Source organism: Crotalus tigris, unplaced genomic scaffold, assembly GCF_016545835.1.
Source record: "Crotalus tigris isolate CLP2741 ecotype Arizona unplaced genomic scaffold, ASM1654583v1 scf7180000019078.1875890, whole genome shotgun sequence".
In the NCBI taxonomy this organism is placed as follows: Eukaryota; Metazoa; Chordata; class Lepidosauria; order Squamata; family Viperidae; genus Crotalus; species Crotalus tigris.
In genome coordinates this window covers 893,573-921,199 of record NW_024097364.1, presented here as the reverse complement: position 1 = coordinate 921,199, position 27,627 = coordinate 893,573, and the positions used below count along the sequence as shown (strand labels likewise).

The 27,627-nt window shown below is 37.8% G+C and overlaps 1 protein-coding gene across 4 annotated transcripts in view; it reads right to left on the bottom strand.

The window, feature by feature from the left end:
- The window catches only part of DNAH9 (dynein axonemal heavy chain 9), a 232,556-nt gene that overhangs the window by 179,427 nt on the left and 25,502 nt on the right, over positions 1-27,627 (bottom strand). For all 4 annotated transcript variants that reach the window (XM_039359504.1, XM_039359501.1, XM_039359502.1 and 1 more), the window contains 13 exons: positions 25,683-25,751; positions 22,667-22,793; positions 21,605-21,860; positions 20,385-20,626; positions 18,641-18,776; positions 17,683-17,879; positions 17,164-17,588; positions 10,997-11,219; positions 10,014-10,180; positions 8,229-9,099; positions 7,545-7,675; positions 6,141-6,267; positions 4,565-4,717 (listed from right to left, as the gene is read on the bottom strand). In XM_039359504.1, the coding sequence (XP_039215438.1) occupies positions 4,565-4,717; positions 6,141-6,267; positions 7,545-7,675; positions 8,229-9,099; positions 10,014-10,180; positions 10,997-11,219; positions 17,164-17,588; positions 17,683-17,879; positions 18,641-18,776; positions 20,385-20,626; positions 21,605-21,860; positions 22,667-22,793; positions 25,683-25,751 (3,124 nt within the window). The remainder of the gene's footprint in view (positions 1-4,564; positions 4,718-6,140; positions 6,268-7,544; positions 7,676-8,228; positions 9,100-10,013; positions 10,181-10,996; positions 11,220-17,163; positions 17,589-17,682; positions 17,880-18,640; positions 18,777-20,384; positions 20,627-21,604; positions 21,861-22,666; positions 22,794-25,682; positions 25,752-27,627) is intronic.

The window sequence follows — 27,627 nt, the reverse complement described above, 5'->3', positions numbered from 1 at the left end:
CCTCTCTCGGCAGCACTGGTTCTCGTTGCAGCGGGGGGATTTAGTTCGATGTCATTGTGTATCCTACCATGGAGGCAGGGCTTCATCGGCTGCAATTTAACATCTTTCCTCTGCTGTGTGTTCCCGTATTTATCTTCGCTCGCATGTACAAGCATCAACTGGATGTAGTATTTTTCAATGTTTGAATCATCCTCCTCCATCATGGTGTCCTCCATGCTCATCTTCCCTCGTAGGTCAATATTCAAGTTAAATCCCCCCCATTTCTGTGAGCAAAAGTCTGTTGGTATTTGGGCAGATTCCCCGCTCGTGTTACTTTCCCTTTTATCAAGCAAACGGGTCATCATCACATGTTTTTTCTCCCCTCTCTGTATGGGATATTCACTTTTATTATTATTATGGGTAGTGCTAAATTTAGTGGTTCTATCCTCAAATTTCTTAAGCGCTCCAATGTCATTATTGTTGTTTTCTCCAATTAAAGGGGGTGTGGTTTCTCCTTGATGTTGTTGGGAGGTTTCTGGGTAGTCTATATCAGATTGTTTCTGGTAGGGAGGAGGTGTAGCTCCTGGTTTAGAATGTTGTGGATGTTGATTGTAAGGTTTGTGATATAAAGGATGATGGTTTGAGTTCCATTTTCATAGCGCTTGTTGTGCTGGGTGCAAGTCAATGTGACATTGATTGAGTTGTTATTCGAGAACCAGGCTTCTTTTAGCAGCCGACCTTCCTTCGTGGCATCACTGGCTACGATAAGGGTGTTATTGAAGTCAAACTGATGGCCTTGTTGTGCCATACGCATCCAAAGTTGTGAGTGTGGTTCGCCTCGTTTTATGGCCAGTTTGTGTTCATGGAGGCGAGTTTTCAAGCGTTTGGCTGTTTCTCCCACATAGTTGCCTTCGCAGTTTTTGCAGTTGATCTTATAAACAATAGCAGATTTCTCCATGGTAGGTAGGGGGTCCTTTGGACGCATAATTTTTGATCGTAGGGTTTGGTTAGGTTTGTGAGCTACTTCTATACCATGGGGTGCTAGTAGTCTGGCTGTGGCCTCTGAGATGTTACTTATGTATGGGAGGGAGATGCGTGTTTTTTGTAGGGGGGAATCCCTTCTTCGTTGGGTGGTCTGGTGCTGGAAAGTTGTACAATGTCGTTTGATAAATTTTAATGGATAACCGTTATATATGCACGTACGGAAGAGGTGTCTCCTCTCTTCTTTCTTATATTCATCCGTGCTGCAGTGGGAGTCAACGCGTTTAAATAACGTTTTAATGCAGCTGATTTTATGTGAAACAGGATGATTACTCTGGTAATGGAGGATTCTATCCGTGTGGGTTGGTTTACGGAATACCTTCGTATATAGGTATCCATCTGGTTGACGGTGGATGGAAACATCTAAGAAGGCAAGAGAATTGTGTCTTTCTTCCTCTACAGTAAACCTTATGTCAGAGTAGATGGAATTTAATATTCCCATAAATGTAGTTACATGTTGTCTTTTGACAATAGCAAATGTATCGTCCACGTATCGAACCCAAAATTTGGGTTGGTATAAAGTCATAGCCTTATGTTCAAGCTGTTGAAGGACTACCTCAGCTATAATACTGGAGATGGGGGAGCCCATCGGGGTTCCTTTTATCTGTTCATAGATGGTATCTTGGAATGTGAAATAAGTCTGGAGACATATTTCTATCAATTTCACGAGGTCTTCCGTCTGAAGAGAATCTTGGTGATGACCTTCCCTCATAGATGTCAAACGTTCTTTCAGGACAGAGATGGCTAAGTCCTGGGGAATGGAGGTGAAGAGAGAGGTGACGTCGAACGACACCATCATCTCATCATCCTCCACCCTAAGGGTCTTAATTCTAGTTAAAAATTCTTCTGCAGATCTGACCATGGTGTTACTGCCATCTACGAGGTGGTTGATGCGGGTACTAAGCCATTTAGCTAGTCCTGAGATGGGGGTGCCCCTGAATGATACAATGGGGCGAAGGGGGGTACCTTCCTTGTGGATCTTTGGTAGACCGTAAAAACGGGCAAGGGCCGTGTCACAGGGACGTATCCTCTTTAGGGTGTCATCTCCGATCTTCTTACAACGCTTAAAGTTGTCTAGCAGTTTGTTGATTTTATTTTTGAGCGTTATTGAGGGGTCTTTTTTAATTACTCTATAGGCCAACTTATCATTCAAGAGTTCAAGTGCTTTAGCTGTATACAGTGTTCTATCCATAATAACAGTCACCCTACCTTTGTCTGCAGGAAGTATGACAATAGTATCATCTCTTTTAAGTTGTGTAAGAGCTCCAGTTTCTTCTCTAGATAGGGTGTGATGGTACCTGTGGTTAGTAAGCAGCCCTGTGATCTGTTGTCTAATGGAATTTCTGGTGTCTTCATCTGTCCCCATATGATGCATAGCAGGCTCCAGTGCAGATACAAAATCTAAAGGGTCGGCATCCATAAGGTTATGATTAGTATCACGTTGCAGTAGGGTGAGTTGCGGGTTGGTCAGAAGTTTGGAAGAGAGGTTACAAACCACTCTATTGGTAAAATTACAAGCACTGAGTCATCACATCCAAATGGTAGCTAGAAAAACGAACCAAGAAACAACAGCACACCTCCAATGTAAGATGAATGCCATACGTAAGTCCCAATATAGTAATTTTACCAATAGAGTGGTTTGTAACCTCTCTTCCAAACTTCTGACCAACCCGCAACTCACCCTACTGCAACGTGATACTAATCATAACCTTATGGATGCCTACCCTTTGGATTTTGTATCTGCACTGGAGCCTGCTATGCATCATATGGGGACAGATGAAGACACCAGAAATTCCATTAGACAACAGATCACAGGGCTACTTACTAACCACAGGTACCATCACACCCTATCTAGAGAAGAAACTGGAGCTCTTACACAACTTAAAAGAGATGATATTATTGTCATACTTTCTGCAGACAAAGGTAGGGTGACTGTTATTATGGATAGAACACTGTATACAGCTAAAGCACTTGAACTCTTGAATGATAAGTTGGCCTATAGAGTAATTAAAAAAGACCCCTCAATAACGCTCAAAAATAAAATCAACAAACTGCTAGACAACTTTAAGCGTTGTAAGAAGATCGGAGATGACACCCTAAAGAGGATACGTCCCTGTGACACGGCCCTTGCCCGTTTTTACGGTCTACCAAAGATCCACAAGGAAGGTACCCCCCTTCGCCCCATTGTATCATTCAGGGGCATCCCCATCTCAGGACTAGCTAAATGGCTTAGTACCTACATCAACCACCTCGTAGATGGCAGTAATACCATGGTCAGATCTGCAGAAGAATTTTTAACTAGAATTAAGACCCTTAGGGTGGAGGATGATGAGATGATGGTGTCGTTCGACGTCACCTCTCTCTTCACCTCCATTCCCCAGGACTTAGCCATCTCTGTCCTGAAAGAACATTTGACATCTATGAGAGAAGGTCATCACCAAGATTCCCTTCAGACGGAAGACCTCGTGAAATTGATAGAAATATGTCTCCAGACTTATTTCACATTCCAAGGTACCATCTATGAACAGATAAAAGGAACCCCGATGGTCTCCCCCATCTCCAGTATTATAGCTGAGGTAGTCCTTCAACAGCTTGAACATAAGACTATGACTTTATACCAACCCAAATTTTGGGTTCGATACGTGTACTCCAAATGAGGTCAGAACAAAAATTAGATTTAACTTCATTTCCATTTCTTTAAAACTAAGTATTGTTAATATAATTATGCTCCAGTCATGTATTTAATATCAACTCTCAATGCATATGGTATTATAACGTAGTATCAACTTTTGGAAGTCTCTAGTGTCCATTTCCAGGGCTTTTGTAGGCCATAGATCAGGCACTACTCCTTGATTAGCATTTTTGATAGAAAATTTCATAATTGTTCATACTCCACCACATCTTATGGAAAGAATAATTCTGGGTTATTCTGAGCATCATATATGTGCATGAGGTGAAAATCGGTGAGGAAGCCTCCTATGGCTTTTTGACTCCAACTCAAGAATTGAAACTGAACTTCTCTGAATTGTCCATGATCCATTAAAGATAAAGCTGGACTCTAAAGTAACCATTGGTATAATGGTTTGACTTGCCTGGATGATCATTGCTATGAAATGCCATTTTTTAAAACAAATACTTATTTCAGGCATTTTAAACTTCACTTTATCCCCACTTGCCCCCTATCTCCCAATGTGTTTATAAAATATTAGCCTCAGCTCAGATCTGCATCTTAAAAGATCTGATATATAAAAGTATGAATGGCAAAGAAAAATACAGCCTTAATGATAAAAACCCAGGCCTTCACATCATGACCAGCTCAGAGAGCATATTGGAATGGCTGCCCTACATGACAATGAAGGACACACTGGTCACTTAGCATAATTTCCTTTCTTTCTCTCTGTTCTCCAGCTTGCTAGAATAGTTGTGGCTTATTGGAACCTATTGCTCTCTCTTTTTCTCTCTCCCTCCTTCCCTCCTTTCCTCCCTCTCTCCCTCCTTCTCTCTCTCTCTCCCAAAAGCAATTTGTTTCTTGACACTCATTTACCTGCCCACTGCAATCACATGGCTCACTAAAATCAACATATTCTTCCTCTTTACTGTACATCCCTAAACCCAGCTTGGTTGGGTTTTGCTCCGAATCCACATCAAACTTCATTTTGGCCATGTTATCAAAGAGTTTTGAAAGATGGCGCTGAACCTGCAAAATGAATCAGGACAGATTGCTCATATTTCAAGGAACACTTAACTTAAATGAGGACTTTTAAAAATTTCAGCTCCAATCCCCTGCTGTCATGTTAATTAAGATTACTGTTGTCAGACTTTGAATCAAAGTGATACACAACTTTACGCTTGCCCATTTTTTTAATTTTCATTTTCAGAGATCTAAATTTTGAAGAATGCCAACAATTATAATTCTCATTTAGCAGCTTATAAAACCAACTCTGCAATCTTAAAATAACTTGCATTTATGTAGAAAGCATCTCTCCCTCCATATGATAAATATACTTACTTGCCATCAACTAAATCTTTCAATTGCCCTTGAAACATTGCTAGTTTAATATATGGGCCACTCAGATGAAATCTTTGTACAGTTAATCCTGTCCTAGAATCAACAGACTGAACTCCAAGACAACAATGGAAAGCCAATACATTTATCCATATTTCATCATACATAATATTTATTTTGATTTTACAACACATTTTTTTAAATAGGAATAAAAGGCAGAATTCAAAATGCTCCTTCTAAGTCTACCAGAGAGCTTTTTAAGCCATTATTCTTTACTGAGTTTCTCTCTTCTTCTGATGTATTTAGGCCTGGATCAGATGAAAACACTCTGATGAATCTAAGGCAGTGGTTCTCAACCTGTGGGTCGGGACCCCATTTGGGGTCGAATGACCATTTCACGGGGGTCGCCAAACAAGGCTGTCTGCCATTTTTCCCCCTTTTCTTTGGCCACGCCCCTGGCACCCGGTGATGTATAAGTGGTTGGGGGTCACCACAACATGGGGAACTATATTATGGGGTCGCGGCATTAGAAAGGTTGAGAACCACTGATCTAAGGCATGGCTGAAAACCATCCTACCTTCCTTCTTCTATCCTTTACTTTTATATATGCAAAAATAATTAGATCCAGAAGGCAACAGTTGCCTGATATTAAAAGCTATTGCCCCCCTGGGTACCACTACGTAAGCACTTCTGATAGCGGTGGGTATGAATGCTTAAATAAATGACTTCAATTCATTTTCCACCCTATTCTTTCTCTACTACAAATTATCTTTTCCAATATACCTTAACAAACTTCTCAATATCTGTAGACAACTGGCAACTGAAAAGCCAGGCATAGTACAAAATGAACAGCAAAATGTGGTATTCTGCAATTTGCTTAGCCCACCGATTCATCTGCAACGTTTGTATATTCAGGGAAACTTTTCACCTCTTTGCTCTCTCTTCTTACAAACCAACCTTGACTTAATGGAGTTTTAGGAAAAGAAAAATACGAGATGTACAGGCTGCCATCTAGTGGGGATTCAAAGATCCAGCATGCTTTGAAAGGGAAGATTTATGGTCAATATAGCAGAAATGAAAAACAGGCTGGAAAAAAAAAATGGAAGTGACTTACCAGCTGCGGATTGGTGCCATTTGAAAGAATATCAAGTAAATCAGCAGAGGAAATAAAGTAAAACCTGGGAAAGGCCAATCGTTTGGTGTCTAAATATTCAGACAAAGCTTTTTCACACAAAGACAATCTGACAAAATCAAACATTAAATAGCATTACTATATGGAATAAAAGGCAAATATAGCAGTCTAAGTAAACCAGATGTGCTGATACACACTTATCCAATAGCACCCTCTTGCTAGGCTGAGCATCTTCATACATTCACATCAGTGAAAGAAAATTTTTTTTTATGCACATACATTTCATTTTAAAAAATAAGGTTCTATTACTTTTTCCAAATCAAGAACTACTTTTGAATGGCTTGTGTGCATTGGGAGAAGTATGTACAAAAGTTAAACTTGGACAAAGAAAAAGGGAACCAAGGCAAGAACTACAGGTAGTCCTTCACTTGCAATTGGTCTCTTAGCAATTTAAAGTTCTGACAAACCTAACTGGAGAATACTCACAACACAAATTTGAAGAAAGTGCCCCCCCCCCACTAGGTTAAGATCATATGATGCTGCAAATGGCCATAAAGGTGGCCCAGTTGCTGAGCAACCGAAGTGCAGTCACATGACCACATTTTAAGCTGGTTTTGCCAAAAAGGGACACTTTTTAACAAAAAATGTTTTTTAGCAAAACCCTATCTACTGGTTGGCTTTAACAACCGTGATTTGCTTAACCACCACCACTAAAATGGTTGTGAACTTGGCTTTGTCACATGATCAACATGTTTTATGACCACCGTGAGTTACAACCACGATGGGCAGGCTCCAAAATGGTTGCAATGTGAGGACTATCTGTATATCTATTGTATCTTTATATCTATATCTTTAAGTTGAACATTAACTATTTAATTAGGGCTATGGGGATTATTCTTTGTGTATCAAGAATCATAATAAAGCAGACAGGTTACAATGTTGGACTAAGAGCTGGGAAACCCAGGTTCCCATCCATCCTCAGTCATAGATACTCACTAGGTGACTGGGCCCGTCACTCTTTCTTAGCCCAATCTCCCACACAGATTGTTGTGGGAAATAGGCAGAGGGAGCACTGCCCTGAGCTTCTATAGAAAAAAGTGGAATTTTAAATCCAACAGACAAACAACTGCTGCCCTTTACAAAATGTTGGAATTGTAGGAGAGGCTCTGGGACACTTATTTAGAGCACTGCAGAGTCCATAGCCACAGGGCATCCATCTCTGTTTATAACTCTGCATATTATAAAAAGAATGGTTCAGCTGACTGAAAAGTTATCTTAAAGCCAGATTTAATCATACATCCCAGAAAAGGAAACTGTAAGTAGGGCCATCCTTTCCTACCTACATATAGGGAAGCACACAATTCAGGTATGTGTATCTTAACGCACCTGTTTTGAATATTTTCTAGTTGCTCATATAGCTTTGGCTTCTTAGTTGCCTCTATTACATTTGGGGTTTTCTCAGCATCGTAAGCCAGTTCTTTAAAGTCAGCATCAATGCCCTCAAAACGTTTGGAATCCTATAAATGAGAAGACATGAGTCTTACCGATTTCTTGCACCTGTCTCTCAAAGGTGTTTTTTATTATTATACATTCAAATCTTTTGAGCAGTGCCTTATCCAAATATGCAACAGGATGAAAACCAAGACAAGGAATTCCTCTCCAAACATAACCCAGCAACCTCAGATTTATAGCTATAGAAAACACCATAAATACTAATCTGGAATCTACAAGATAAGCAATGACCATTTATTTAGCGAAGTCTGTGCATCAGCCATTTTATCCTTTGCAAGTGCTATTTCTCCAGAACTCAAGCAACTTTTTTTACCATGGTATATTTGCATCCTTTACATGTCATCTTACCCGGCAGAGCTGTCTACATTAAATATTTAAAATCGCTCACATTGCTTCCTGTGTCATAGTTTTCCCTAAAGAATTATAATCCTGGGAATTAAATTGCCTTCCTCAGGTTGGAGCTGCACAGATTTAATAGCACCACAAGTCCCAGATTTCTAATAATTGCTCTCTGACATTTGTGTGGTATTTCCCATAAAAAGGGAATGATGATTTTACCTCAGGAAGTTGCGCCCGGATATCTTCTGACCCAATGAATATGCTTTCTAGGTGAGACCAGCTTTGTTGAACTTCAAACCAGATGGAAATGACTGAGTCTGCCGTAGACAGCTTCGTCTGCCAGGAAGACACTTCCTCTAAGAAAAAAGCAATGTATTTGGATGTCATTAAGTTTTGTAACTGCACCTGGTTGTCTTCAAGTGTCTCAATGAGCTCTTCATCAGATTTCAATAATGGGACAGTTGTGCGTGGATGAGGTTCATACTGAAACTCCATGCTAGCCCAGGTCGTTTTCAGTTCTTTCACAACTTTCTCCATGCTCATTTCTTTCATGGCTTTGTCAACGATGCTCCGAACTTCATCTTCAAAATTATGCAGGTTGAGTTTGAGCAGGTCTGCCAAGGTGGTGTCTACATCCATTGTGAAGTACACGCCTGTGGCTTGCATCAATTGATTCCAATGTCTCTCCCGGATGGCAGGATTTTGCAGTTCTGACACTGCCCTCAAAGAGGTCAGGATGTTTTTCACTCTGTTGTCCAACCCTGAGAATGCATCCCAAGCCCTCATTTCTTTATCTAAATTCCGAATGCTTTTGGCAAACTTTTTGCATTCCAGTTCCATATTTTCAACATTAATATCAATCCATTTGGTAGCTTCCCATTCATTCATGCTAGAGATCACTATGGAGATCATATCCCAGAGTTCTTTAAGAATGCACATTTCCTTTCGGCACTGCTTGAGCTGCTTGTAGTCTGGAACACTGACTTCAAATAGATCTCCTGATTTATAAATTGAGGTCATGGTAAGTTCCATTTGCTGTAGCTCTGCATGGGATGCATCTAGCATTTCATAAGGGTTTGTTGCATCAAATCTAGGAAGCAAGTTTTAATTAGTTTAATCAGTATTGTGTACCTTTTTCCCTTACAAATGCAATGAAATGCAAAACATTAATGATTAGTGTATACTTAATTGGAAATTAAAGAATACTGTATGGCTTGTCCAACTGTATAGGTAAGAAATATGAACAACTATCATTTACCTTCCAATTCACACTTTCTTCTGACTTATTTGTTGTACCTGCTCCTACCTTTCATGAGCGTTCATTCAAAACAATTTCAGAACCATCAACTTTGCACCTGGGGGGGGGCGCACACTAATAAAAGACAACTGGCAACAAAACATATTGAATTTCAACCCCAGAAAGCTGTCTATAAAAATTACAGGCTGTATAATGGAATCTCTTTCAGAATTCTGCATCTTGAAGTAGGATTAACTGTGCAGCAAAATTCAGAGGAAAAAGGTCAGAAGAACAGCTTTTTAGCAATTAACTGGCCAGGAAATTTCAGGAGAGAGTTGGGTCAAGCTGAAGTGGCAACACCATTTAAGCATATCATACCAGACAAGGGAGAGGCCAAGACCAATGCATCAGAACTGCAAGCATAGCATAATGGCAAAGAAAAGGTAAGACATCAGCAATACCCATGCCAGGAGCAAAAAGACACCATATACCTATCTTTTAATGACAGATATGGAAAGATGCTACAAAAGGTAACTGTTTTAACTTTTCCTTGCTATTTGAGAACACAAGAATTGAGAACACAACATTGAGAACATAAGAATTGCAATAACAGGATACTGGTTCCAGTGCAAAGAACAAGCCAGATAAAAGGGCTTCCCTTATTCAGATGATTTGATCTCTTTATCTTAATCACCAGGTAAATATATGCTATCTTCAGTAAAAACCCACAAGATGTCTACTGCTTCACAGCAGTGGTTTGCCCTCACCTGAAAGGTGCCTCTTGGTGAAATCTTTCTCTGAATTTATTCTGCTCTACATCAAATATAGCACACTTCCTGCGAAGTATGGCCACTTCATTTGCCTGCAAGGGAGCCACCTGCTGTTTCATATTTATGGCCAACTTCTTCACATTGTTCCATTTCTCTGGCAGCTCCTGGAAGCAAAAAAATAAATAAAATTATGATGGACGCTAAAAAAAACATATCAAATATTCTGTTTCTAACAGAGGAACCATGCTGCTTAGATATTTTGTTAATTATATGTTTTCCTCAATAAATATTGTTTCCCTTCTTTTTTTAATTAAGAAAATTCTACATCTTGCATCCCATTAAGAAGGAAGCGAATAATTTTCCATGGTCTTCAGTGCCCATCACTGTCTTCCTCTTTATCCTACTATTCATATTTCCGTATCATGATCTTAATACATGTTATTAGTTTAGTAACAAGCAAAAAAGATGTTTTAAATAAAATAAATGTGGCATGTTTTAAAATCATTATGTCTACTAAAATTAACTGCCATTTCAACAAAAGAAAAGCAATTACGGGGCTGAAAATCTGGACATGTAGCCCATTTCTATACATTTTTCTCAATTCAGTAGAAATGCTATGCAATGCAGATACATTAGAAATACAGCATCCATTGGCAATATTTGCTAAGAATTTAAAACACCAGTCCTAACTCGGCTTGTGAGGGACAGGCTGTTTGGGACAGGCTGTTTTATTATTATGAGGCATGCAAATATGTGCATATCACACAGACTGAATGTCTACTCCTTCTTTAGAAAGTGTAGAATGATTTACACTGTACACACTGACATCTCTCATCCTGACACTGCTTATACCTTCTTATCTCCATTACTGCTCTTAGGCTCAAGTATTCCATGACCATTCTCTGGATGAGAATAGTGTCCTTAAATCAGTCAGTCAGTTTGTGCTATGTTCACTTATTTGCATCTAGGATTTCACTCACCTCCAGTTGCCTATAGACATCCCCAGGCAATTCTTGCTCATAATTCTTCAATAATTCAATAGTTTGTTTCAAGGGCTCAAACATCTGATCAGTGCTGGACTGTCTATCTTTAACGGCCATCAGTTGACCCATAACTTCCACCAAACCTTCATAATCTCCATGCTCCAACTTTTTGTTCAAACCTTTCTCAGCAATCTTTGCAAACTCCTCAAGGTCAGATAAACTAAAGGCAGAGCAGAGGAAACAATCACAGAAAAAACAATATGTTGAGAACAATAAATATGATAACAAAATCTATCATCCTTCAAGCAAATAACTGGAGAAAATGATTACCTTAGCAAAAAAGAGGAGCCAACCTGGCTGCCAAATTATAAGGGCTCTTACTCAGCAAATCACCTGAGCAAAAGAAAAAGGCGGCAATGCAATCCTAAATCTTGGAGGCAGGAGGGTGGGGATAGGGAAAGAGAGAGAGATCATGACATGACAAATGAGCTGTCACTTTCCAGAGCCCAGTTGCCTAACAAGGGCTAGGACAAATAGAGAAGGCAGGTTGCCTACAACATTTTTTCCCTTTTTTGAAATTGAAACTTTTTCACATTTTTCATCACAACCATGAGGGAAATATGGAGAAAGAAATGGGTGCAATCCTTGGGTCTCAGAGTAATTGAAAGAAGTGTAGAATTATTGGATTCCAGGTTGCTTTCAACAAGGGTAAGTAAATAAGGTGTATTTTAGTAGCCATTGCTTGTAGGAACATTTGCCCAGGATTACCTGCCCAATGGATTAAGAGAAGTCCAAATTACCATCTTGTTACCTGCTTGTGTATGATTTGAAGTTCTAGAAAGATTGCTGCCATCCCTATTCCTTGGGCCAGGCAGTGATTCTGAGCATAGGCCATTTGCCCAGCACTGCATCCATCTCTTGGACTGATCCTGGACACTGACTCCAGAGGAGTTGGCACTCTGAGAGTTCCTGAAATGTTAATTTAAACTACCCTTTCAAAAAAAAGCCACCAACCTTGAAAATAAACCCCTCATCCTTTTCTACGCTTACACAATAACCAAACACCACAACCAACCCCCCCCAAATACACAATATACTGCATATCACCCATGCAGCAAATGTACGACCAAATACAGCCATAAGAACACACACACAAAAAAAGAAACACCCATCAAAGCAATCACCCCCTGATAAGAAATGACAGCCATACTGAAAACTACAACACCAAAAATCACAAAAATCAAAATAAGACAAAAGCAAATAATCTATCGCAACCATAATTCTTGCTAGAAACTGGGAGACTATAATTAGTCCAGGCACCAAACCATCTAGGTGACCTTGGGCCAGTCACTTTCTCTCAGCCCTAGGAAGGAGGCAATGCCAAACAACTTTTGAAAAACCTTGTCAAGAAAACTGCAGGGACTTGGACTTCCGGTTCTGGAAAACGGCGACACCGGTTGTGCCTGTACACTTGTCTCCACGCAGTCAGGAGTTTCCTTCGCCGGTAGACCCCCTAGGGGGTCGAAAGTCACCCTGGAGGGGCAACCACTGAGGAGGAGGCTTGCTGGTAGATAGGGGAGGGTGGCAGCTTCTCCCGTGTCTCCAGCTATCTCCTTAGGGCTGACGGAGTAAAGATCGGCCTGCAAGATGGCCGACCACCCTGCTACACCAGCCGAAAGTCACACTGACATCTAAGCGTAACAGACCCACCGCGGATGATCCGGGTGAGACCCCTTTTGTTCCTCTCTTCACCCTATGTTTTTTTTGCCTATAAAAGCTTTGTTGGAATTACTTCCCCGTCTGAAAAAAGCGGCTTTTGTATGTGTGGGAACAAAGAAGTTTTATAAAAGGACAGATTAAAACTTTTTTAAAGACCATATATCTTTATTCACGTTGAGGTACAGAAAAAAATGTTGGTTTTTTGGGAGCGGTATTTTATTGGTAGAGTATTTCTTTTTCCATTCTTCCTTTTAAAAATAGAAAAAAGAAAAAATAGCGTTTGAAGAAGTCTTTTTAGCTTACTGAGGACATCTACTGGTCAAAAGTTAATATTGGACTTGTTGACTAAGAGACCAAGATGGTTTCCATCGAATCAAATGACACTACAAGCAACAAAAAGAGATTCATCACCTGGAAGGGAAGCTTTGCTATGGAAACCTGCGTGGCATAAGAAGAAACCTAGAATAAGATTGAAAAATGAAATTTAAAATTTCATATATTGGATTAAAGGCAACCTAGAACTATGGACTGATGTAAGGATTAAGATTATGAGTTTGAAGTAAAGAGATGTTTTAGATTTGGATTAAATTAATAATTAATTGAATGTTAATTAAAAATAAGATGACTTGTTTGTTTTATAACATGGATGTTTAGCTATGACAACTAACTGGATGAAATTTGAATCCTGCTCAATGGATTGAAATGATTTAAGGTCTGATACTATTCTGTCAGCTTAAAGAGATTGATTAACTGATGGATTAGACATGTATAGAATAGATAGATATATACATTTAGATATGTCTAGGATAGATCAATATTTTGTTTAAAAATGAGATATTTTCATATCATGGATTAAAAGTAATCTAGAATATTAAGAATGTTTTTTTAGAATGTTAGATTCATTTGTATGAAAATTATGTAATGGAATGAAGAAAATTGAAGAGATGTTTTAGATTTGAATTGAATTATTAATTAATTGAAATTTAATAAGATGAGATGATTCCTTGATGATATGGATGTTATCAGTTATGATAATTAACTGGATGAGATTTGAATTCTGTTTAAGGGATTGAAATGATTTAAGGTCTGATATTATCTTGTTATCTTAGAGAGATTGATTAAGTGATGGAGTAGATAGGTATAGGATAGATTAATATTTTACTTTAAACGGGAGATTAGTGGAAGAAGAAATAAATAAGATTTTGATAAAATTAAGAAAGTAGAACATATTTGGAAGGGATATCTGAATTGAAAATGTCTTTATTTAAAGTTAATTTGATTACGGTATTGTAAATTTATAAAGCTTAAAAACAGGTTCAGGTTGAATAAATTTAAGCTAGAATTGGATATTTTAAATACACTATGCTATTTGAGGGAAAAGGAGAGGGAATATTTGATGTATTGATTGTACTATGTATACATGTTTTGTTCTAGGATGTTTGATTACCCCAGCACCACGGTGTGTCCTGAATACTTTGTTTTAAGAAATTAAAAAACCAATAAAATTTGGTTTTTTTAAAAAAAAAAAAAAAGAAAGAAAACTGCAGGGACTTGTCCAGGCAATCTCTGAGAATTGGACACAAATGAATAGAAGGGGAAAAAATACAGTATTTATTTTAATTGACATCTTTCCTGATAAAGGCAGGATTATAAAATAAATAAACTGGCATGGTAGATAATAGACATGCCGGTGAATCTTTTGGGACTTATGCCTTCACCAACAGCAGACTGTCTACCAAGCAGCAGGCTAGTCCTAAGGGTTGATTGGCCCTGAGATAAATCTGAATTCTGGATTTGTAATGGAGAGGTAGATCCAGGAGACTTGCTATACCCTTTTAGTAAAGTATGTGAGAACTAGTTTTCTAATGATAAGTATTAAACAATGGCCTCTGTTATGTCATCTAAACATAACTTTAAAGCTATACCTGATCTTTTATTTGGCTATCAACTCAACAGACCTTAGCCAGGCTAGAGTAGTGAAGTTTCTGCCTCCCATTCAGAGGTAATACATCATGAAATGTCCACTGCTGGAAAGCCACAGCAGGAAATAGTTCTCTCTTTAAACTACATGGACAAAAAAGGACTACACTGCTCTTTTCCCATTCTAAAGAAAGGATAGCAGCTTGATCCTCTTTTTCTGCACTGAAGAAACAGTGTAAATAATTGATTTGACAAAATGAATCCCTTCTACTCAGAGGAAACTGAAAAATGATCCCATTTTTAGAAAACATATTTGATACGTTTACTTTTTTTTCCTAAAAGAAATGGACAATTATTTGCAATATTCCTTGGGCTCATTCTTCTCCACTTTTGAAGAAAGCTGAAATCCAAAACATGTTAAATGTATGTAGTCAGTGTTAATATAAGTAGGAGAAAATGCCAGTCAGTCCACAGAACTTCTGAAGTTTCTCATTACTTGAAAAACTATGACACGATCTTCTCTTGGGAATAATCAGGCATTCTCATTTCATATATTTTTCTGATGATTTTATGCTCATAATTTGGAAATATAATTAGTGTCCCTCATTTTATCCCAGAATAAACTACAATTACTGCATATTTCCAGCTATATCCCACAAGACCTCACAGAGATTGCTGTACTGTAATCCCTTCAACAAGGATTCAGTCATTGCCATTTGATTATTGTTTGCTGCAACAATTAGTCATGACATTTAAAGCATAACCGTGGGAGTACGCAAAAAGAGAAGGAACTTTAAACCAACACTGAAGACATTTAATGGTGATATTGCTTATCCCTTCAGATCATAAAATTATGCATAGGATGAGGCAATTACAAGCAAGAAAAAAAGAAAAAAACAACCAGAGAATCCATCAAGCTAATGCTCTCCAGATCATTAGATTATAGAATAAGATTACAATTTCCATAATCAGACCTAACTTTAGGAAGTGCTCCAGCTGGTATAGTTTAGAAAATGTGAGATTCGGTTAAGTGCATAGTAGCCAAAACAAAGTAATTACTGTGATTCTGGAGGTGAAGGGCCTGCAAAGCTGTGACAAACAATGGCTAATCAATCCCAAAGATTGGAACTTCCCTATCTTGATCTAAAGGTAGTTTGTATGCATCAATTCCAGTCTATTATTCCTGTCTACTGTTTACAGCAACTTGGGAATGCATTCTTTTACATTCTCTTCTTTGAAAAAAGTAATGATCAACTGATACTGCCCTACTTTTCTATTTAACTTTTCAATTTTTACCACTAATAAAAGATTCCCTAGTCTGCACAATCACCCAGTCCCTGATGTTTCTTTAATAAGGCCATATTTAGTACATACTATATTTTCTTCTTTATTTTTGTTAAAATTAAAAACTTTTAATATTTAGAATATTTAGAATCAGCACGCTATCCATGTATTAGGCATTGGTCATGCTAATTAAACAGTTTTCCCCCTTTGGAAAATGTATAATTGTTTCCCTGTAGTTTCTTTTTTCTCATGTATATATCTTTGGAATTGTAGTAATTGTAAATTGCCTGAACTAATTCTTCTCATTATTTGTTAGTGTGGGTATTAATTTTACTAATTGTTCCAATCATATATGAATTTTAATTCCTCCCAAATAGAAATCACTCCAGCATATAGGCATTTGCTATATGTACAATGCTCACTTAAAAGATCACTGAAGTAAGGTCTATGAAACTGACTCAAAGCCAAACAAATAAGCACAGATCATTCCATGTGGGAACAAAAGAGTTGATCTAAAGCAGTGGTTCTCAACCTGTGGGTCGGGACCCCATTTGGGGTCGAATGACCATTTCACGGGGGTCGCCAAACCACGCTGTCCGCCATTTTTTTCCCTTTTCCCTAGCTGTCCTACTCCCTCTTATTGGTGGCCACACCCACTTGGGGGTCACCATAACATGGGGAACTGTATTATGGGGTCACGGCATTAGAAAGGTTGAGAACCATTGATCTAAAGGAATTCAAGGACATTTTGAAAAACAGACACCAAATGAAAAATGGCCATGAATCAAATGAGTCTGATTGAAAACATTACATCTATGATAATTTTAAATCAAGTTCTGGAAATATGACATTCAACAGGATCCTTAAGAAGAAAAATACTGTGATTCACAGAACATCAAACTGATTTCTCATGGGTCAAGTTTTTAACACATGCATGAACAAGCAGCTGGTGTTATAACGAAAGGAAATGAACCAAACTACAAGATATTGGGAATTCTTGGACATTTTCTTAAGCACCACAATTTTTTTGTACAATTTACATCTACTGGACCTACTTGTTTCTGCCTGAAAAGAGAGGGACGCCACAATGCCAGCTATTTAAAAATTGCATTGATGTACAGTGCAGAAGCTGGAGTGCCACAAAAAAAAGAAGCTTTGGGTCTAGACGTTTATCCATTCCTTTTAACCACATTTTCTACTTCACATAAAAGATCTAAGCGGAGCAAGAAAAGTAGCGGTACCTGTGGGTCACGTGATCCATAAGATGCTGCTTGAACATGAAACTCCATTTTTTAATTATACCCAGAAGAGATGCTTTGAAGGAACGGGCATCTACTTTCATCCAGCTGTCAAGTACACAGACTGGTTCCAGGTGGCTTACTTCTTCATAGACCCTCTCATAGGAGTCTATTTGCTCTCTGAACTGCTGAAGTGTTGGAGGGGTCTCTGGGACCCCTTCTTCTGCATGGACCTCTATCTCCTCTGCGGTGAGAACGTGACCATATAAGAGGAACTGACGTAAGAATTCCTTTCTGTCATCCACATAGAGATAGGAGTACTGATCAAAGGAGTTGCGATAGTCAACACAAGCTGAGATCATCTTCTGGACACGCCCCATTAAGGTTTGGCGCATGTCAGCAAGGTCAGCCATCTCCTCCATGTCAGCCTGTCAGGAGACAGAAACACAACCCTGAACTAAAAAGAAGAATGGAGGCATAGACTCACATATAATAGGGGATTATAGCCACCAACGATCAAACCTGATAATGAGGAAATGTGCAATGATCTGCAAGCCTTGGTACCAGGGAAGAGATCCGATAGATCTTATTCACAAGACCTTCAACTATATCATAGAAACCATCGCTGGCACCAGCATCCAGCGAAGGGCGAAATAGCATCTCAGGGACAGACAGCTCTAGTTGCACTTTGAAAAGAGAAGCATGGCCTGCCTTGGAATCTGCAGGATAAGAAGGCAGATGTAACTGGTCAGCTAGCAGTTCCTTCCCGCCTCTGCAATGGAACACTACTACCACTTTCCACAGTTTGGCATGCTTCAGATATCTTAGGTTACTATTTTTAGAGTTCTCAGCCAGTCCAACCAAAGGCCATGCTGGCTATAAAGTCTAGGAACTGTAGCCTAACACAGATGAAGCAAGCAGCATGTCAGCAGTACAAGGTAAACAGCCTATGGTCCACAAGGCCCATGTAAGTCAGGACTACTTTTATTGTAACAGCTATAGTCTGAACATTCCTCCTCTTTCACTATCTTCATGGAAACTTAGGATGAGGCTTGACTGAGATGTTTTTCAAGCTAGTTTCTTGACCCACGCTGAAGACCCATTTATCTGACCATTGCTTTAGTAGCAGTTTTTTCTCCTATTCTTCAAGGTTATTTCTCTATGTCCTCTACACTGCATTAAATGAATAGACATAGACATCAGCATAATTTTGTGAAAAAATATCATACCTTTGATTTTAAACTCTTATTTTTGATCCCAGCAAAATAAATACAGATACAAAGGGAGAAATCTTGTTTTCACAGCCCAGATCTTTTGTAATCCTAATTCTGCACACTGCATTCAGATTAGAACATGAAAATCCAACGTTCTCTCCATCTCTACCATCACCACCTCTATGTTCACAATAGATACAACAATAATGAAATAACCACCCCTAAAATAAATAAGAAAGGAGTCTAGTCTAGAAGGACAAGTTCACCTGTGTTTTCCAAAAGGTATTTAAGTGAACATTCAATGACATTAAAGAATCCATCCAAAATGATCTCATCTATGTGCTCCAGATAAGCTTTCCATACATCAGAAGATGGATCTGCTTCAAAGAGTCTTAAATTTTCCTATATATAAAGAAATCATAATCAAAAGACATGCTTTGAACTTGTCTCAGTACTAATTAAAAAGGTAGAAACAGCACTACCTAGTATTCTCTTTTACTTTTTTCAATATATTTCTTACAAATACTGCTTGGGGAAATCATACATTCTGATGTGACTGTAGGTGTCAGATGTCCTATGGAGTCTGCAAGTGCGACATTTAGTGGTCTGAAAAAATGTTTGAGGATGTGCTTGAGGTTTGCATAAAGGAAACAATAGGAATCATTAGTACAGATCGTCACTAACTGTGCCTGATACAAGTACTCAAATATTTCAGTATATTCACCCATCACTTGCTGCCTAATCTTTTACCTGAATATGCTAAGTGGATCCCAGATCTTCTCCCTATGAATCTTTTGACATCATGCAACCACCATCTTTCTAGAACTTCTACTGGAAACTTCCTTTGAAAATTTAGTTCAATTTTATTTAGAATTTCATTATGTTCCAAGCATTAAAGGCATCAATATATAACTGGATGTTTCTGAGAAGGGGATTTTAAGGGGATTTGACCATTGTTCTCCTAATCGATTCTGTGGATTATGCTGGTCTTTGATCATAATAAAGATTCGATTTGAGTTGATTCTCTGGCATAATCATATTTAATAATAGTGCAAAAAATGTTTTTGTTTTATGTTTGGCTCAAAAAGTGAATAATATTTTAGATCTGGTTATTAGTATCATAATAATGCCTTAAAAACCTTTGAGGGGAGATAGAAAGAATAACGTTGTCTAAAATCTGTCTTAAAGGAATATAATTTACAATATTTTTAATTGATCTTTTCCCAAATTGGACCTAATGTGTTAGCAATTTTGGCAACACCTACAGTTCTGAATATAATTGAAGAAGTATTTGGGTCGCTAAACCAACAATCAACCGACAATTGAGGAATCTTACTTACAAAGATAAATTTTGACAAATTACAAGAAATATAGAATAAAGAATTGGAAACAGATAACTTATAAAATAATAAAATTTTAACGTCAGTCTTGGGTTATAAAGAATATTAAATATGTTTTTCATTGTTTTAAGATGAGACTAATTCATCAAAAAAAAAATTGCATAAAAAGGGGGGGTAAATACAAGACGTATTTACCAGATACCTCACTAGATGTTCAGAAAGGGTTGCTTTTTTTCTCCCTCTTCATTCTGGATAGCATAAGTTTTTGTTGTCTCTTCTAGATTTATATTTTTTTAGTAGTTTTTGTGGTACTTCAGTATTTTGTTTTGTTGTGAATATATGAAATAAAATCAATCTATACCGAATAATGAAACATCTATACAAGGTACAATATCAGAATCTTTCTATTTAATTAGAGACATCTTCATTTGTAGGTGTGGTTTATATCCCAACCTGCTCTAAATGCAAACAGGCATATATGATGAAAGCAGCTACCAATTTCTGACCTGGCACTCCTCGTGTAACGTTAATATATATATGCATATTAAAGTGAGAGCATGGATGAGCCACTTCATGTGTATAATTATTTAATACTTTTAGTCATGGGAACAAAATACTTGCAGGTGACTCTTCCTAACAGATTAGTTATGTCCATATACGCATGCCATACCTTAATTAGAAAATGGATCTTATGGCCTGAATCTATAACGAGTTGATAGTGTTTGTTCAGTCGTTCTTGCTGATTATCCAAGTATAGCAGAGATTCTTTTTTCCCATCTTTTCTTTCAAAAACTGGAAAGACCCAAGATTTCATAATATTCTGAATTTCCTCAATGTTGTTTTTGGTTTTCTGGATCATTTGTTCAAGGTTTCGAACACTGTTAACCATGTGTGAAATACAATCCCAAAGGCCTTCCAATAAAAGCAACAATGGAGAACATTTTAAGAAGCTAACAATGACAAGTCATCCAATCTATAAAACTGAGGGGGAAAACCATTTCTTGCTGTGCTCTTACTGAAAGGCCAGATGGCGTTCCCTTTGGAAACAAATGAATTGAGAGAAAATGTTACAGAACATGAGCTGTTTTCCTTCACAAATATAGCCTTTGCATGAGTACAGTATAATTTTGCCAAAGCAAAAATAATCTAACACAGAAGGCTTAAAACACAATTCTCATTATTATACAATCTTCAACATTTAATGTCAACTACCATTACTTTTTCTTTAATTTTGGGAAGAGAATCTCAGCCATCTATTCCATTCCAGCTACTCAGAATTGAATCAGAACCAGCATGACTTCCCATCTTCCAAATGTCTATGGAGATTCTCAGTCATCCAGGTCATAATTGTCCCAAAGATGCTTTTTCACGAGGCAACTGGACTTCCTTGTTTTTTCTTTGAAGGCGTTTCACTTCTCATCCAAGAAGCACCATCCAGTCAGAGCTGAAGAAGCTTCTTGGATGAGAAACGTCTTCAAAAAAAAAAAAGAAAATCCAGTTGCCTCATGAAAAAGCATCTTTGGGCCATCCTCCAAATATTTTTTCATTATTTCTTCTCTTTTTACGCTCATAGGTTCTTCTCAAATGCCAAAGAGCCATGTTCCCTGACTATTAAAAGTGAAAAATAAACGCCCCAACATTCAAGCTAAGTTCAACCTTTGTATTGGGTTGAAATGTACATAGCACTATAGACACCAGATGATTACAGTGCACAGAGGACACCAGGAATAAGAAAGAACACGATATTTTTTCACCCAATTTGGTAATGTTCACATTCATCTGCAAAGGAGAAAATGTGAGCAAGGAGAGCTTTCTGAAGAAGACCCAGCTTGGCTGAAAGATCAGAAATCACTTTATTTTTACTACATGGACTCTACCAGCAGAGCATACCTTTTGTTTTCCAATTTAATGTTTCTTCTGCTTCTTTCAGCTGAATATCAATTTCACGCAGTTGACTTTGTATGAGTGGATATTCCACCTCTAGGACAGTGCACAATATTTTGTTGTACCAAGTAACCATTAAATCCAAGTTAGCCACTAATTGTCTGAAGGATTCCCTAGAAGAATATATTTCTGCTGCTGTTTCTGGGATATTCCCAATCTGATCTTCTCCAAGGTAGCTCACTTCTCTTAGAACGGACACCAGCTAGAAAATCACAAAGTAAAATAAAGTTTTGAAACCTTTTCATTGGTATTCTTTTTTTCCTATAAAAAAAGTTATGTTTCTTCTCTTCTCTCTCTGTAGATCTATTTAGAAATTCAATTACAGAACTTTCTGAATAACCAAATAGGAATACAGGAAGAAAGCTTCCTTTTCAACTCAAAAATATTAATTAGAGGGTACCTTTTGGATTGTCATCTCACCAATATGAGATATTTCTAAAATTCAACCACAAGTATTTCTACATATAGCAACTCCATTTTTAATCTCACAAATGTTTATATAAATTACTAGGAAATAGGAAGAGCATTGCTTTTATAATCAAATTCATAAAAGTTTATCAGTTAACCCTATAGCGGTTAACAGAAACTACATTGAAAAAGCAACATGCTTCTCAATATCAACTGGGCACAAGTGATGGATTTAAACAAAATTATCTTCTTTCTCTTTCTGCTTGGAGATTTTTATATGCATATGATTGATCTGTGACTATAGACAGAAAATTAGGTTGGGCTTTTGTTTTAATTCAGCATATTTTCTGTTGGATAAAATGTTTAATTTTGGATATGTGAACTACATTCGAGCTCCACTGAATGGCACTGGGCAAATAATGATGTTGCTATTCTGTAGGATATTTTTTTTTAGTCTTGTAAATCTCTATCTCCTTGAGCAGTAGCAGAGATTGAGCCATTCTTGGCTCCAAGCATTACCTCACTTTGTAAAACTGCACCTGTTTCTGCCAAAAAGAAGAGGGAGAAGTCTTACAGAAGATCAACATTCTTTCATCTTACCTGAGGGTCAAAATTGACCATAATCAGTTTACTCTCTGAATCTCGTTGGATAAGCGGTTGAGTGAGATTATACTGAGCTTTCACAGAGACAGTCTGGAACCATTCCTCATACAACTTCTTTTGATATCTGCCAGAAGACCAAGCAATCATGTCAACATTTCTATGCACTGTCAACAGTGTTATTGGAAGAGATTTCCTGGCTACGTTGCAAGCAAATCTGAAGTGAAAAAATTGTAGGTGGAAGTTCTTGCCCCTTGTCCCTACTGTCTAGAAAACTACTTGGTTTCTTCCTATAAAGTCATTTCTCCACATAACCACCACTCTCAGAAGATTCCAAGGTTGCTGCTCAATCAACTTTCAGGTATTTTTCACTTACAACATATAAACATGATCCAATGTGCAAAGTGAATCACAAGAAACCTGGCTTCAAAACAGTAACTGTGAGAGGGACCTTGGAGTCCTAGTGGATGATCACTTAAACATGACCCAGCAGTGTGCGGCGGCAGCCAAAAACGCTAATACAATCCTTGGTTGTATAAACAAAGGCCATAGAATCAAAATCACATTAAGTATTTATATCACTTTATAAAACCTTAGTAAGACCACATCTGGAATACTGCACCCAGCTTTGGTCACTATATAACAAAAAAGATGTTGAGACTTTGGAGAAAGTGCAGAGAAAAGCAACTAAAATGATTAAAGGCGTGGAGACTAAAACATATGAAGAAAGGTTGCAGGATTTAGGTTTGGCTAGTCTAGAGAAAAGAAGGAGTAGGGGTGACATGATAGCAATATTCCAGTATTTGAGGGGCTGCCACAAAGAAGAGGGGGTCAACTTATTTTCCAAAGCACTAAAGGGCAAGAAACAAAACAAGAGATAGAAACTAATAAGGTAGTGTTTCTCAACCTTGACAATTTTAAGGCATGTGGACTTCAACTCCCAGAATTCCACAGCCAGCAATGCTGGCTGTGGAATTCTGGGAGTTGAAGTCCACATGCCTTAAAATTGTCAAGGTTGAGAAACACTGTAATAAGGGATAGAAGCGATTAAGGAGAAACTTCCTAATAGTGAGGAGAATTAACCAGTGGAACAGCTTGTCTTCAGAAGTTGCGGGTGCTTCATCACTGGTGGTTTTTAAGAAGAAACTAGACAGTCACTTGTCTAAAATGATATAGGGTTTCCTGTTTGAGCAGGGGGCTGGAGTAGAAGACCTCCAAGATCCCTTCCAGCTCTATTGTATTCTACATTCTATTCTAGATAAAGCAGTCATATGAGTTATGTTTATCTAAGATATGTAAATTAAAATCTGGAGATGTAATAGGGCTTCAAATATCTGTAAGCCCAAATTCTATTTTAAAAAAACAGGATCCTATCTAAAAGAATCTGGGAAAGTGGCACTTGAGTCTGGAACAGAGAATGAAGCCCACTCAGAATGAAGTCTACTCAGTAGTGCAAACATAGTAGTGCAAAGTCAAAATGTTAGCCTATGAAGTGCCATGTAGGAAAGAACATGTCTTTAAGAGTAAAACATGTATCCATAAGTGAACCCTTACAAATATCTATTTTGAGACTAGAAAAGGTGGTATTGTGTAGAGCAGAAAAGTATTTAATTTGTAGTAAATTACACGCTGTAATAAATATTATACTGGCTGTTGTTTATATCCTATGACCATAAGTAATCCAGCTTCAACATGAACAGTGTAACTTAGCCTTGGTTATCTCCAGATGTTGCTCTAGGCTCTGATTTGGCCAATTCACTTTGCCTGCTGTTTAACAATTATATTGGGTATGCTTCCTGAGTCTTTATAATTAACTTTAAGTCTTCTGTGGGCTTCCTTATAGCATCAACATTGTTGATTTCACCCATATTCTAAATTGTGCCTGTGTTTACTTATACTGCATTCAGTCATGCTAATTTTGAGCACAAAATCCTCTAATAAGTTGGTAATATAGTTAGGTCTGGAGACTTGAAATGTGTGCTTAATATTTCACCAAAGTGGATTTGTCTAGATTTTATATCACAAGTGAAGTTCATAAAAAAATTAGGGGATTCATTATTCTAGCTAAATTTAGCTTAGTCTCCTAAATACTTTTACGTATATACTACCAGTTATGTAACCACAACCCCAAGATAACACCCCAAATTGTATACAAAATGGGTTTGAATAATTCTTAATTCCTCATCCCCAGAATTGAAATTTTCAGTAACTGACATTATAAAGCACTCCCACATTTAAAGAAGAAAGCTTCCATATTTTAGATTGTTCTAAAATAGTTTTAGGCATGAGGATCTCGTTTTCATAATAGGCATCAAATATTTGCATATAAAAGTCTGCTTCTTGTGAGAAATACAATATAGCAAATGGCATTTAGAAATAACAAGCAACATCTTAGATAGCTAAACTGTATTATTTACAATAGCTTAATGCTGAATGTGGTGAGAGAGTAATCATATAGGAGCTTCTCTAATAACATAGAAAGTGATCATGCTATGCATGACTGAATGTAGCTATATAGCCCCCCTCAAAAAAAAAGTCTTGGTAGAAAATAGTTAAAATGGGGAAATTATGACAATTAAATGAACTGGAGAGAAAATAGTAATGTTATTTGTACTACAAGACAATATTTTGGACATTACCATAATTTCCCCTCCCTTCCCCTTTATTTGTTAATAAAGGAGAATATTTGTAGTTCGGGGTTAAAATGAGGGGTCCTTAGTGATCTCTGAGCTTGTTTTCTTGCAGACATTTCATTACCCAAACTGGGTAGCATCATCAGTGCTTTTATTTATCCTCCCAGAGGACCTTTAGTAACATAACCATGTTGATATCACATTGTATACAAAACATTTCTAAAACACTGAATTTAGTTAATTAAGCAACTAAGAAAAAATATTTGGATAAAATTAACCCTAAAGCCCCTATTAGTTACATATTGCATCAAACCAATAAAAATAATTTAGCAAAGGCAAATCTACCAGTATTCTTACAAGATGTTCTAATGAGGCACGTTTACCTTTCTAATAACTGGATCAAATCTTCATACTTCTGCACCATTTTTTTGCCTTCCGCAGAATCCAAGGAACTATACATAAAATGCATCAAATACTAGTTAATTTGAGTGAAATTATATGATGGTCAATATTTTAAATAACTTTTAAAATATTCAGATTATGTTCCACAATCAGTGGAACAACTTGCCTCCAAAAATTTGGAATGCTCCAACCCTGGAAATTCTTAAGAACAGATTGAATAACCCTTTGTCTGGAATGGTATAGAGTTTCTTGCCTAAGCAGGGGAATTGGACTAGAAGACCTCCAAAGTCCCTTCCAACTCTGTTATTCTTCTGTTACTTTTTAGATATTGTTTACATGTAGATGTGATCCACTTGAAATATATACTCTCACAGACACAACTTTCCTATGACATATTTTTCTGCCTGAGAGCTGAGTTACACATTATATTAATCATGGCTTACTCTTCCAAAGAATTTGGTTGTTGTTTTTTTCAAACTGTCCTCATAAGTCCATCCATATCAATGATTACAGAGATCTATATAATACTCTTCAATAGTCCTATCTTTTCTTTCTGGTACAATAGAATATGAACCCATCTGAAATAACCCTATTTATGTATCTATCCATTTCATAAAAATTGACTCCCAGTGTAAAGTTTTCGTGGGTGTTTGTATGTAGGTCTTCGGTTATTCGGGTTTTCTCCCGCGTAAAATTGGAAGTGTCTTGGCGACGTTTCGACGAAGTCCCATTTGTCGTCTTCAGGCTAGTATTTTCGGCTTCATGCTTCTAGGAGCAATGTGTGATTGTAGCTGTTTCTTCCTTTTCACTGCCAGTGGGGGTATGAACTGATTGGGTGGGAGCTTGGCTGTGTTCTGATTGGGTGGAGGTGTGTTCTGATTGGTTAGGAGCTTGGCTGTGCTCTGATTGGATGGGGGGTTGGCTGTGCTCTGATTGGATGGGGGAGTGTTCTTTGGGTAGGGGCTTTGTTGTGCTCAGGTTAGTCTGAGTTGTAGGGAGTTTTGAGATGGTGAGTTGTTTGGCTTCGCGTTCGTGGTCATACCTCATCTTCATGGTGAGTGTCAGTTTGCTTCATGTATGGATTGGAGGAGTTTAAAGTGGCTAATGATGCAGCTGTGGTCTGGCTTCTGGTTTGTGGTCATGCCTCATCATCGGTGTGGGTTTGGGTTTGCTTTTTGGTGGATGTGTGGTGGCGACATCCTGTGTGGTTTTCGTGAGTGTGGGTCTGGTGTCATTCTTTGTGTTAGGGACTCATTTGTCAATAAGGGCGGGTTTCCAAACGGCTGGTAGGCGGGAGATATCATTCGTTTATTCATGCTGGGTGGGCGTTTTTCTATCTCGATGACTTCTCTGATTATTATTAAAGTGTTCAGTTTTGGTGATAGTTCTGGTCTTTTTAAAGTCTATTTCATGTCCTGTGGCCTTAAGGTATTGGACCAGGGAAGAAGTTGGTTCCTCTTTTTTGACTGAGTTTTTGTGTTCTTCAATGCGTGCACTTATTCTTCTTTTGGTTTGTCTGATGTATGTGGTGGGGCAAGCAGTGCATGGGATTTCATATACTCCTTGATTTTCTAACTCAATTTTGTCTTTGGAGTTTCTTAGGATGGTGGATATTTTTCTGTTTGTGCAGAAAATAACCAAAGACCTACATACATATACATATACATATACATATATATTAAACAATAAAATATACGAACACCAGGAAGTTATAAAACTATAAAAGAGGTACGACTCCCCGTAGGAATGCACAAGGAGATGCAAGTCACGACCGTAAGGATTCCGCCCCTCTCCTTTTAAGGAAGATTGCATACCCCCAAGTAATGAGTGAATACACAAACAACAGTGAAGGGACAGCTCCCTCAAAAAAAGGGGTCAGCAATCAATTTGTGGGTGCCACGAATTCTGGAGAGGGTGTTAAAATCA